This window comes from Carassius auratus, chromosome 24 (assembly GCF_003368295.1).
Source record: "Carassius auratus strain Wakin chromosome 24, ASM336829v1, whole genome shotgun sequence".
In the NCBI taxonomy this organism is placed as follows: Eukaryota; Metazoa; Chordata; class Actinopteri; order Cypriniformes; family Cyprinidae; genus Carassius; species Carassius auratus.
In genome coordinates this window covers 7,046,613-7,061,061 of record NC_039266.1, presented here as the reverse complement: position 1 = coordinate 7,061,061, position 14,449 = coordinate 7,046,613, and the positions used below count along the sequence as shown (strand labels likewise).

At 37.7% G+C, this 14,449-nt stretch overlaps 1 protein-coding gene across 1 annotated transcript; it reads right to left on the bottom strand.

Annotated features, from left to right (window-relative positions):
• Positions 1-229: 229 nt before the first annotated feature.
• Positions 230-4,059, bottom strand: slc35g2b (solute carrier family 35 member G2b). Its single transcript, XM_026200848.1, has 2 exons — positions 3,586-4,059; positions 230-1,713 (listed from the first exon to the last, which is right to left on the bottom strand). Exon 2 carries the CDS (start codon positions 1,691-1,693, stop codon positions 449-451), a length of 1,245 nt encoding a protein of 414 aa, XP_026056633.1. The 5' UTR covers positions 1,694-1,713; positions 3,586-4,059; the 3' UTR covers positions 230-448.
• Between the last annotated feature and the right edge of the window lie 10,390 nt (positions 4,060-14,449).

The window sequence follows — 14,449 nt, the reverse complement described above, 5'->3', positions numbered from 1 at the left end:
TAAATTATTTGAATACATTTAATAAATTGTTAATAATCGGATCTGTTAGTGAGAACCACTGGATTAGTACTGAACGTCAAAAACAAAAAGTGTAACAAATTCAATATTTGGTGTGTGAAACTGTGATTTATCTGTAAGAGTATCCAAACCCGCTTGTTATAGACTCAGGCTGCTGCCTCTTACTCTTGCTTCAGCGACACAAGAAGAAAATCAATGCTATCAGAGGGAGCACTATGGATCACTGTTTTTATTTTCACACATCAACAGTTAGCAAAGACATTACACCGATGGCACTCTTCCAACGACACGATCTGAAACAAAGGCCGAAGAGCCAGACATTCAACGATTGCACATTTGTAAGAGAAAGGGGGCCGGGAAACACTGTGCACACACACACACACACATATACATGCCCCCTCATGCACCCGAGTACACACACTCGATGCTCTCATTTGATCGGCGAGTCCAGAATCTCTTGGTAATCTTGTCGGATGGCCCGGCCCACCCTGTACAGCTTGAGCCCCGTGAGGACGAACACGCTGACCATGATGACCAGCGCTCCGAAGACGTCGTACACGGACGGGATCATCCGCAGCACGATGAGCTGAAGAAGCATGGCCACCACGATCTCCAGATGCTGCACGGTGCTGACCAGAGCCGGGTGGAACTTGTTGAGGGCGTAGTAGACGCCCAGAAACGCTACGGTGGAGCAGATGCAGATTCCCGTGAGATAGCCCCACGTCTCGCCATCCAAGGGAATGATGGGCTCTTGCATGATGAACATAGTGGACGCCCCCCACACGGTTCCCGTCCAGCCGAAGGTGAAGAGCGCTGCCCACATGCTGACCCGCTCTTTGATGGCCCGGTACACGATCATGGACAGCGCGGCGGTCAGACCCGCCATCACAGTCATCGTGTAGCCGAAGGCTTCCTTCCAGAATCCCAGAGGAGACTTTTCTTCGTCTGCGATGTTGGGGATCATGACCAGACACAGGCCGAAGAGGCTACCTACGACCGTCACTACGTCTGTGTAACCGAGGCGTTCGTCTAAAAGCAGGAAAGCCAGAACGGCGCTGAAAACCGTGGTGGTGGCCCGCCACATGATGGTGCCATTGCTGGGTGGAACGATGGCAAAGGACGTGTATGCACACGTGATGGAGATGACGTTGCAAATCCCGTAGAAGAACAAACGCAGCCGGTAGCCCTTGGGCCCGAAGGGATCTTCTTTATAGTAGAGGACCACCAGTATAGAAAACACCTGGATCACCGAGCGGATGAAGATGAGCTCTAATGATGGCACTTTGGAGCGGTCGGCTGCTAGACGTGTAATGAGGGCCACGCATCCGTGTGCGATGGCCGCCCCAAAGAGGGCGCCCCAGGTGACCCGCGACGCCAGGACCGAGGCCTCGCCGAAGCTCGCCAGCTGACCGCCCACTCCTTTATCTCTCTGATCGGCTCTGGGACGGGAATCCATAGTGCCGAATAAAGTCCTGCCCTGGCCGCTCTCTGACACCAGTCTCTTGCTCGGGTTGTTGTCCATGAACGAGCCGAAGTCCTCGAAGGATGGAGCGTCGTCGTATCCCTCGTCGCCCGGCTGGGGGAAATGCGTGGCGTACTTCACCGTCACGGTGTTGGGGTGGATTTTAACCCTCTTTTTGGAGCCGTACTGCTGCCTCGTGGGGGACGGATCCATTTTCTTCAGCTACAGAAGAGCTGTGAAACACACGGACATCACGGGATTAACACACACAAATATATGAAAATAGAACTATAGAACGGCTATAACATGAACATTATATAATTAAGGGCTTTTGAACCTGTCGGATATAAAAACTATCCACCAAGACTTTCCACCGAGAACTACAGTTTCCCAGAGAGAGATTTTTCTGATCAGTAGCAATGCCATTCAAGCAACAACATCAACAGCTGGAGGATGGAGGACGGGGAATGCCTGGATTTCTGTGTTCAAGCAGCACAATGCTGTTTTTTATGTTCCTGGAGTAAGTATATAAACTGTGTGTTTGCATGTTTTTTTTTAATAGTGGGTGCCTTGTTTCATACAGCATGCATTTGGCCAATCAGTTTACACTTACTGTAGGTTACTGGTAGCTCCAGTTGTGCCGGGTTATATCCTATTCCAGAGTACGAGCTAATTTAGTCCCTCCAGAAGGCGTTCCTAAACTAAAATCGTTCCCAATTCTTACGTTGTGAACATGACAATAGTTAAAGGAACTATGAAAACTTTCCTTTGGTGGGGAAGTCAGCAAAGTGTTATTCACTCATTTTCTTGTCATTACAAACTCACATGCCGTTATCTGTCTGTACAACACGACAAGTAGAATTTGATAATAATCTTCAAAACAGTTGCAATGGAAGGAAAATAGCGCAGGTGAGTCTATCTTTAACAGTAAACAATAAGGATTCTTATTTATTTATTTATTTATTTTTGCCAGGCTTGCACCGCTGTTTCACAGAAGTGCAGAAGAAGATCTTACATAATTGATAACTGGCTGCTTCAGTGGTCTTCCTCCTCGCTGCTCTCTCTGTCGCTCTCTCTCTACTGTGTACAGTGCTGCTCATAAGCAGAATTTGATTCAGTGTGATGGGAAGAAATGATGTAACGGGGAAGCAAACTAGAAAGTGGTGAGTTTGGATTATCAGTCCAATTACAATTGTAACATTAAGTAATGTATAAAAATCCGTTTTTGCGTGTAGCCTACTGTAAAACAAGATGTATAATTATGGATCTATTTATTTTATACATTCCAAAATACTTTATAATGTGTTAAAAATAAATTCTGAGTGCATCACACAAACAAAAATTATGGTCTTATTGATTTTTTTATTTATTTATTTATTTTTTACCCGGTTGAAAGCAAATAACGTTGCTAACAAGCCCCACCAGGGGGCAACAATATCAACAATATCTCTCCGATGAAAGCCCACCTATTATGCTGTAACCTCATAACTCGTAAAAATGTCATTCTATAGGATACAGCTATTATGAATCATATTGGCATATTGCCCTCATGACACAACGTGAGGATGTAGACATGAAAAATCTGGCTGGAGAAAGGATGATTTATTGGTGGTTTGAACTAGCCTTTGAACCAAAAAAACAAAAAAAAAACAATTTGAACCAGAGATGTCTCTGGTTTCTGTAATAAATATCCTACCGAGTGCTAGATATTATGCATTTATTATCATTTTAAACCACAGTAGCTTATATAAAGCAGAGAGGAGATTTAGTGCAGAAATATGTATTTAGGACATTTTACTAACCATGTATTTCACCCGCAAACGATATATCTTATATGCTTGTATTTTTATTATTTTGCATCAATTTGCATGCACTTTCGTGCAAATACACTAACTGCAAATTCTGCACGCAGCGCAAAATACTTTAGGCTACTCACCAGTATTAGATTATTTAGGAGAATTTCAATCACATTCAATCACTGTTGCGCAAAAACGCACATGCAGCAATCAAAACGCGTCGTCCTATTTATTTTCTCCTTCTGCAAATATATCGCCTGCGCAAATGCGTCTCCATATTGCGCATCAAATCGAGCAATTTGAACTCACCACGCTTCTCTCAACGAAAGGGTCCAGCTGTCTTTAAAGCTCTTGAGGATGAAACATAAGTGTTTAATTCACTGGCGTCAAGATATGGAGAACTGCGCTTGCCATGTCTCCATCGTTTCCTCACGGACGCGCTGGACGTCTCCAAGGTGCGCGCCTCCCGACGCTCGTGCTTCTGCTGGGGGACACAGAGAGGCGATGCTCCCCGAGACAAACCCCTTGTTTCCTGTCTGACAGCAGAGTGAGGGTGGGGTAGACCATGTGAATACTGCTTCAACACAACACCATCATCTTCAGCGTCATGAGGCACATGCATAAAGAGCTGATCTGATTTCTTGACAGAAATGGGCACCACCGAGCCTTTTAGTGCCACTTTTTATATTTTACTTATTTAATGTGGAGCCATTTAACGTTAGAGTTAATTTAATGAAGTCTTCCTAACACCTCTGTCATCCTGAGCATCTGAGTTAAATGGCCAAAACAGCAATAGTGTATGTCAAAATAGCTTTTCATACTATAGTTTATTATCTTTTGAAATCATTTCACGCTTGTCATGTGGAAAGAGGGTTAGGGCAGCTTTCGAACATGTTATGAACTCGTAGACAAAGGTACAAAATCAGAAATGATGCAGCAGTAAAATAGGACCATGCATTGTTTCGCAGCACACAGCCAATCAGAAGCCTGCATGCCTCATTAAATATTCATGAACTCTGTACAGTCAAAGACTCTTTCATGCAGGGCACCTCACTTGTGAAACAACATTCTTACATAAACTGTCAAAACTGTTGAATTTGTTTGTATTGATATTGTTACATTAAATCGTTGAATTTCAGTGTAAATTGTCACTTTCAGATAAACTAACAAATCTCCGCGGAGTGTGTTAATGGGAGGAGTTACATTATTGCTAAATCTAATTGCTCTTTAGATTAGTTCAAAGCCCATTAACGATCATAAAAAAGAGTAACAAGATATAAAAGCTTAAAACTGAAGTATTATTTCTAAGGCAATGTTTTCACATCGTGTCTGTATATGATAGTCTAGCAGTGCTTTAAGTGACCCAAAAGAGGTGCCGGTACTCTATTATAGCCAACAAAAAAAAAAAAAAAATTAAATAATATATATATATTATGATTCCCCTCATCCCCTGAGGTAACAACAACTATATTGAAGGGCTTTTATATACAGCAGTCAACAGGCGACCTTATTAATAATAAATTATTTTATTAGTTTGTGGATTTGCTTGAGCTAAAAAGAACTACTGAACATAAATAAAATGTGCAAAAGGATTTTGAAAAAATACCCTAAAGAGCTACTGGATTACTGCATTCAAACTTCCAAAATGACTCAAATGATTCGCGAACCCGCTCTGAACTCCCGAACTGATTCAAATGATTCGCATTCCCCAAACTGACTCAAATGATTCGCGAACCCGCTTTGAACTCCCGAATTGATTCAAATGATCCGCGAAGCCGCTCCGAACTCCCGAACTGACTCAAATGATTCGCAAACCCGCTACGAACTCCCGAATTGATTCAAATGATCCGCGAAGCCGCTCCGAACTCCCGAACTGACTCAAATGATTCGCAAACCCGCTACGAACTCCCGAATTGATTCAAATGATCCGCGAAGCCGCTCCGAACTCCCGAACTGACTCAAATGATTCGCAAACCCGCTACGAACTCCCGAATTGATTCAAATGATCCGCGAAGCCGCTACGAACTCCCGAATTGATTCAAATGATCCGCGAAGCCGCTCTGAACTCCCGAACTGATTCAAATGATTTGCATTCCCCAAACTGACTCAAATGATTCGCGATCCCACTCCGAACTCCCGAACTGACTCAAATGATTCGCGATCCCGCTCCGAACTCCCGAACTGACTCAAATGATTCGCAAACCCGCTACGAACTCCCGAATTGATTCAAATGATCCGCGAAGCCGCTCCGAACTCCCGAATTGATTCAAATGATTCGCGATCCCGCTCCGAACTCCCGAACTGACTCAAATGATTCGCGATCCCGCTCCGAACTCCCGAACTGACTCAAATGATTCGCGATCCCGCTCCGAACTCCCGAACTGACTCAAATGATTCGCGATCCCGCTCCGAACTCCCGAACTGACTCAAATGATTCGCAAACCCGCTACGAACTCCCGAATTGATTCAAATGATCCGTGAAGCCACTCCGAACTCCCGAATTGATTCAAATGATTTGCGATCCCGCTCCGAACTCCCAAACTGACTCAAATGATTCGCGAATGATCTGGGTGCACGGAGAGGTGGTGGTACGCTCAAGAGCTATATTTGGAAGTGGCGGTACTGAGTACCTGTGCGTATCGGCCCACTTAAAGCACTGTATATAAGGATCAGGTCCCATTTCAATGTAAGTTTATAGAAATGGTTCACATATTGTTTTATTTTTATTTTTGTAATTGGGCCAGACATAAAATTGTCCTATATGCCCAATCACTTAGAAAGGATGTATACACAACAAAGTATTCTACAAAAAATGGAAAACTTTTTATGCATTTTTTTGCATAATAATAATCATTATTATTTGCTTTTACCCACATCAGGGTGGCATTTTGAACTCCTTGCGAATAAGATTTCAAACTTGCACTTGTATATGTATAACACAAAAACGTTTCTTGTCACATTCAGTTAGGAATTACATGAATCATGTAAATGATACCATATTTTCAAGTCAAAATGTCCATATTAGAGAGAAAAAAAAATCACCGGATATTACAGACAGTCTTTAAACATTTCTATAGTAAATCAGTTGTCAAATGTTAAATATTTCACTGCTTCCAATTATGGCCCAGTATCACGTTGTGTAAATGTACCCTCAGATATACTGTAGCGGAGACAAGCGTACAGTAAATGATGCAACGTTTAATAACTGTTTAGGTCTTTCACCCTCAGTTTCTGGTGAGGTCAAGACATTATTAATCAGCAGAGGAAGCTCAGATCAGACTGGGACTCTGTCTGCCCAAACACAACACTCATACACACAGATAAATCTGGTGGGACGTTACTCATATCTGGGTCTGACTGAGTTCAGCGCTTTCAGGTCACTCACAACACATTTCTGACCTTTATTTATTAACATCGCCGTCTCAATGCCATCGACTCAAAAGATGAATCATGCTAATTTATGCATCAATACTGGGTCATCCTCTTTGACTCCAGTGTGTTTGTGGCTCACTATTGATTTGTTGAGCATCAGTGATGGCTTTGTGTGAGTATAAGTACACTTCAGTTGCCATGTTTTGGATTTGTACTTTAAAATGTTCCTGGTAATATGAGGTGATTTAGTTTTGAGCGCCAGAATAACTGGACAGACCTGAATGCAATCGTTGTGATTGGAAGGTATAGCTCCTTTAAATGAACAGGTGACAAATTCAAAAGAATACTAAAAAAGTTACAAAACTAAACAAAAGACATTTAGCTTCAAATCGACCAATATCACACCATTCACTGTAAAAGATGATGTAAATAAAACAAAAAAGATTGAAGTGGCCTACTTTGAGAAGAAAGTGTTATGTAGTTCAATGTGTTCCTCGCAGTTTCTTGGTAATTACTTGTGAAATTGACTAGCAACATTTGTTTTCAGTGGAAACTCTATCTACATCACTTTTTGATGGCACATGGTTTCTAGCAGGAAATGACCTCAGCTTCTTGGGGAAATTACTGAAGGGACAAACGCTGTGTGTGTGTGTGTGTGTGTGTGTGTGTGTGTGCTACAATCAGCGATGAATGAGCAGAAATGAAGAGTTTTATAAAGCGTTCAACAGCTCAGATAGGCAGGCAATTGACCAATGTCAACTAAGCCATATCATATAATGAAGCCATTTCTTAAGGTAATTCCAGCCTGGCTGCCCGTGGATTGTCTTGTAATAATGACACAGCAGGTTTAAATGAGATGAAATGGCTAGATGGTGTTCTGTTCAGTGAAACACGTCCTGGGATAAGTTAGAGGATGGCATGTTCAGCCAATGGAAAACTGCATGCCACATTAGAGATCACAGAGCTGCTACAATATATGTGAACGCCGGGAGAGATTGGGATCACTCACATCCCTGATTACCATCATGCACTGTTTCACTGGAGCTTGGAGAAGCCAAAATAGGAGAATAACATTCTGAAGAAAACTAGAGCTGCTCTGCTACAGTACTCCGTTGTTGTGGGTGGTTGCCAGGGCATTGCTACATGGTTGCTAAGGTGTTCTGAGTGTTATCTGTGTTAGGTTACTCAAGTTACTCAAGAAAGTAATTCACAACAAGTTTCTAATTACTACTTTAAAATTGAAATTTGATTATATCATTGATTACTGCATTTAATAAGGAATCTTAATAAGGAAGTTACTTTACTCTTCAAGTTAACATTGCGCACAATCCTATAGACTGAACATGTAATACGTGTGTGTATGATGTCACTGTTTTCAAAAAAAAAAATTCTTTAAATTCTGTTGCAAAAGTTCTCAGCCCAAAACACTGCAGTTGTGTAAATGAATGGCCAAAATGCATGAAAAGTTTTCTGTTTGTAGTCGGAAACTGAGTCCCTTTATTTCAACAGGAATCGTGAATGCGATCGTAAGTTCACTACGCTAATCAACAGAAACGTCTCGGTTCGAAAGAGACATGATAACTGAACTAAAATAAAAGAAAATATTAAAAAACATACACTTTTATTTCAGTTAGATCCCAAGGCCTCGCTGTTATTTTCTTGCTGTAGTAAAATATCTAAAACTAAATAAAGATGAAAATTAAATAAATAAAATTAAATAAAAAATGATTTTTTTAAATCAAATTTATATAAACGTAAAAAAATGATAAAAACACAAACAAAATTACTAAAACTTTAATTAAAATGAATATGAGAGGAGAAAATATAGAAATAAAAATCTAATAAAAAATAAGAAAAATAATAGTTATAGTATCTCAAAAGAAAATGATCCTCAACAAACTGTACAACTGGAGGTATAATTAATGTACAATTTATCAATTAAAATTGCTACAGTAATTTCACACAACTGTAATAGACATGCTTGCAAAAATAATAATAATTGGCAATCATATACTTTTTTATGGTGCAAATATAACTAAATTTCCAAACCAGTACCACCCCCCCCCCCCCCCAAAAAAAAACCATATTACTAAGAATTTAAAATATCTAATATTTATCAGAGTAACACGTCACACTGATCCTGAGAGATGCTCATGCTCTTTCTGGGTCCTATTATGGGCCTATACAGAAAAGACACTCGTTTCTTTCACATTAACTCTGGATGAAGAGTGAGTCAGAGCAGTTCTGCAGAAAAGAGAGATACATAGACTTAAAAACACAGCTATTCCATTCATCCTCCAACTGTCTTAAAAAGATAGTTGATCCAAAAATGAATCTCTTTAAGACTAAGACGTTTATCTGTCCCTGTCCCTGTGTCTGCTCATATCTCTGTGTAATAATGAGTCTCAGGATAACAGAAGGATGTGAGCACACATGTCTAGGAACAATTACCTCCTGAACGTCGGAGCCATTGTTGTCCTCTTCCAGCTAGAGACGGCTATGCTGTCTTTTCACTCCTTCTCAGCGCATCTCATGGACCACACATTTATTGTTCATATCGACTGATATAAATGGACATCTTCCAATGACCAGACCATTTATTGATTCACTTCTTGATGAGCAGCACTTCTGCTGGTCTATATCAATAAAACCCTGTTTGATGTTGTGGTGAAAATAATCAATTGCATTGAAACGTGAACTGAAATATGTAGGCAAATGGAATCGGTTGATAATATAATATAATATAATATAATATAATATAATATAATATAATATAATATAATATAATATAATATAATATAATATAATATAATATAATATAATATAATATAATATAATGTTTATTAGATGTACTGTGTTCAAAAATAATATTTTTTATGTTTGAAAATAAGTTTCTTATCCTCATCACCAAGACTGAATTTTTAATCAGAAATGATTACAATAAATAAAAAAAGTTTTCTATTTGAATATATTATAAAATGTAATTTATTCCTGTGATTTTATTGACACGTGATCTTCAGAAATCATTCTAATATGTTGATTTGCTGCTCAAGGAAGACTTGTTGAAAAAAATTATACTGCAAAAAAAAAAAAAAAAAAAATAATAATAATAATAATAATAATTGTGTGGAAACCAAAATTTACGAGAGATATATTTTCCCAGTATTCTTCAACAATTAGAAAATTAAAAAGGGCCTCATTTGTAAAAATAAAATAAAAAATTCAGCAACGTCATGTGTCCTTGGTGAGTTATGTAGATAAGTATTTTATTTTGTTTTAAATATATTTGTAAATTATTATTGCACATTTTCTGCAAAATAAATTGAGTGGTGCCTCCAATGCAATTGTTAAAAGTTTTTTTTATTTATTTTAATTTTTTATTAAAAATTAACCCTAAATTCATGCAATAGTGTAATAGTGCCTTGGAAAACAGCAATAATATGCATGATCTCTGACTCATAGATATGTAAAAAAAAAAAAACTGATTTCTGCAGATGCATTGCTTGAAATCACTCTTTTAAAGCCACAATTGTTAAAAACAAGCAAACAAATGCTTGATATGACAGCTCGATAAAACAGTTAAATGCGAGTCCAATGAAATGAAGCTGGCAGCTAGCATTGATTTTCTTTCTGTTGAACTGATTTAATGAACCATGCTATCATGTTTGCTTGTTTCAAATAGCTTCAAGAAAGGGCAATAGCAGCTCAGTTACAACTTCATTTGTGAAACCTCATCAATGTGCTTGCATTTTCCTTTAGTCACTGTGGCTTTCATTCAGTTGTAGACCATTTCATTTCTAGTCAGCTTCCATTAAACATGCAACATTTAGTTCTAATAAGCAAAGCATTACAGCTTCCTAATTTGTCAGGCATAAAGAGAAACATCATTCAGTGTTAATATCCCGTTCCAGGGCGTTTTTATGAGCGTCAGGTGAATCTGAAACATCTAGATCCATGCTGAGGCAGTAAATGTTGAGAAATAAATGAGCATGACAGAAGAACAGTCATTAATAGACACTGGGTGATTTACACGGTTGACTCGGCCTGCAGCGAGCGCTGTGTTGTCATTGTGCTGGAAGCTCAGTGTTTTCTCAGGCTTTAAGTGACAGATGTGGGATAGAGAAGGAGATTCACTGCACACAGAGCAGAAATCTCAGGAAAAGTTATTCTCTCTGGAGTGAAGGGAAACTGTCGCCTCTTTCATTCACTGGCACAACGACAGACACATTGTTCAGTTTCTGTCAAGACCCCAAATATAAATCAGATTTCACAATAAACATAAATAGCAATGGCAGATATTTATCCTGATGGGATAAATAAACATTAAATCATAAATATTCATGCAATTCAATAACTTTATACAAAGCATCAGTAATTATTTAAAGTATTTATTACAATTTCAGTTTTAATGTCATTGGTATTAGCATTTTAAAATATTTCTATTTAGCTTTAATGTACATTTAAATCTGAGTAATTTAGTCATTTTAGTATTTCATCTTAAACTTATTTTTTTCATACAGTATTCCTAACTGTTTTAATTAATTTTACATAAATGATTAATTATCAAAACTTAGATTTTCTGCCCTTTTTTTGTTGTTATATTTGTATGATTATTTTAATTGTTTTATATATATATATATACATATATATAAACAAACTTGCCTGGCCTGGCCTCTTATTTTATTTTATTTATTTTATCCGTATAGTATAGTTTTTGTATGTAATATCTATTTTAATTATTGAAAAGTATCTTTAATAGTTTTATGTTAATAACAACACTAGTTTAGAGATGTTATATTTTGCATAATGCATTGCAAACGGTTATATATTTATATTGAACAACTTCTTTGTTTTAGACATGTTTTCGTTTCATGGGTTTGTTTATGTCAACAACACAACTACACAATTGCTTCTTGTTTATGAAGAAGAGAATCAATGAAGTACAACTACAAAAATAAACTGTTGAATATAAAACTGTTGGTAAATCTTTACTAAAACAAATAAGATTTCATGCCAGAAATGTTCTTGCTTTTTACAAATGCAAGGGAATATAGATGTCTAAAACATTTCATCGCTATCTCACGACTGTGTTGTGTGAAGTGGCTGACTCGTACACATTTGTATGACGTCACTTGATCAAATTTGCAGGATTTGTTTAGACTGTAAGGGGTAGGTTTCAGGCCGAGGATAAGGGTATAGCTCATCCAGTTGGGGAACTTGTAAAATACGTAAAACATGCACAATTTCCCGTTAGATCAGGTTGAACATTTTGAATTCAGGTGGATTTTAAGTTAGTTACATAGAAACTGCAACATGAATATACAAATATTGCAAGCCATATTTGATTATGAATATATTATAAAACTAATATTGTGCATGGATCTTGATTCGTGCCTCGGAGGCTCCAGAGGAACCAGCCAATGATCCCGAGAATAAACACTGTTATAACTGTATTACCATCTGATTTCAGATGAGTCCCGGATGCCCACTATGAACTAATGAGCCGATCTCTGTGTGATATTATCATCAGCATCTCCAGAGAAACAATAATCATCTGCACATATACAGAGCATCACTCTGTCATGACTCAAGCATAACTGAAGCAACACAAACAAATGATGGATGCTGAAGGTTTTGGCCCTGTTTATAAAGGGGTAATAGACATACTGTATTTTATGATCATATTCTCCAGAGCTGCAAATAATCAATGAAATTAATAACAGTGACTTAACTTAACTTTTCCAATGCATTTATTCCTTGAAAATTATTTTAATATTTCCAAACCCATTTTATGGATATTATTGTTGCACAAACCCTCTGATGTATTACAAAGCAGGCAATTATTGATTGATTGATTGATTCATTGGAGAAATGTGACCATTATAAAAATATTTATTATTATTCTAAATTTATATTATCAGAACATTTAAAAAATGCATTTCACTAATTTGTTTTTTTTTTTCTGTTTTCATTATCAAAACATTTTAAAATGTGAAAATGCATTGAATTTAAATATTAACTGTCATTATTATTTCGAGGTAAAAATATAGTATAGTAAAATTATTATTATTATTATTGAAATAATTACCAGGGAATTAAAAAAAAAGGAATTACATTTTTTAAAATAATGTTTATGGAAGCTTGTTTCTTCCACATAATAAAATAAAAGTTAAATAAAATAACTTTTTTTTGCAATTCTGATAATTGAGAAATACATACGAATTGTGAATTGCAAGGTTTGAATTCAGAATTATGAGATAACATAGTTGCAAGATACAAAGTCAAGTCAGAATTGTGAGATATAAACTTCTATCTTGTTGTCAAAGCCTCTAAAAGTTATTTTATACTGTGTTTTTATAGGTTTATACCGATTTTTGTATATGGAATATATGGAATATCTGAATGAATTAAGAATGATTAAAACAATAGTTAGTCATTGCCTTATATTTTCTTGTGCAATCTATGGATTGTAATAGCGTTCTGTTATAGTCTATAGATGAGACGGACAAAGCTGGACGGCTGCGAATCATCTTTGAGCTTTAGGTTCAGTCTCTGTTTAGACTCCATGGATAAAGAAACGATGAGACTGGAGACGAAGTGTGTGTTTAGTTGTCTGTGAGCCTACAGATGGTGTAGCATTGCATGCTGACTTTAAAGGCAAAGTGTGTAACTTCATTTGGAGCTAAACGGAACAAAAAACACGACCACATAGGTCGTTTTTTACAAGCATTTATTACAATCTATATTTACGTTTTAAAGTTAAGCGCCCTCTAGCGGACGTAAAAATAATGACATTATCTCGTTGTGTCTGTCGTCATGAAATGACGTATCACGTCATTGCTAATCAAAATGAACGTTTATTTAAATGCAATGTGTGGGCTTTTATACACCGATCTCACAGTATTTCCTACATATTCTACTAGGTGGCTTATTCGTTCGAATGACCACACCTAACCCTACCCCTAAACCTAACCCTCACAGAAATAATGCTAAATTATGATTTATTGAGCATTTACATTTTCGTCCACGTCTGTTTCCTGGGAGCAAACCCATGATAGCATGATTACATATACGTATAACATAATAATCTACCAACTGAGCTACACGAAACGCAAACCAGGCTGCAAATAAAAGAGTACAAAACATTAATATGAAAACGACCTTTTGCCGATAGGGGCGCAATTGTAGGATACGCTCTGATTGGTCGTATTTCAGGGATTTGGACAAACGACCTATACAAGCGTATTAGTTGGAGGACAGGTTGGCTATGTGTCTTCTGATCGATTTCAAGTCTGTGTTCCATTTCTGCATCTTCCTTCCATGGCCTTTAAATGTAAAATCTGGTTTTATCAGACTTAAAGTCTTCAGGTCAGCTGAGGAGGAGTTTGTAAAGAACGATTCAGACTCAAGGATGTGTGAGTGTGAGCTGTGCAGCTGTCCTCTCCTCCGTGTTAATGCGGTATCGGCCCGTCATCTGTCTCCATTACGCCTTTAGACAGCTCTCTAATGCCAACCCTGGCCGCCCAGCATGGCCAAACGTCTTCTTTATCTCAAGCATATTTATTTCATGTGCACTCCACTCACTGGCTTCTCCGAGTGTCTGGGAATGAAAGGAAATGCACAGAGCATTTTTAAAAGGAATATTCTGAGCAGTGTAACTTAGTATCATTGAGTATCATTTTTCTATGGGGTTGGTTTAATATAGGAACGACCGACTGGTGTGTGTTATCACTAAATGCTATTATCAGTCACAGCTGACAGTATGGAAAATGTGCTGGGTCTAAATTTACCATGAACAAAA

Excerpts from the sequence above, each read along its gene's own strand:
- slc35g2b (XM_026200848.1), bottom strand. The coding sequence starts at position 1,693 with ATGGATCCGTCCCCCACGAGGCAGCAGTACGGCTCCAAAAAGAGGGTT.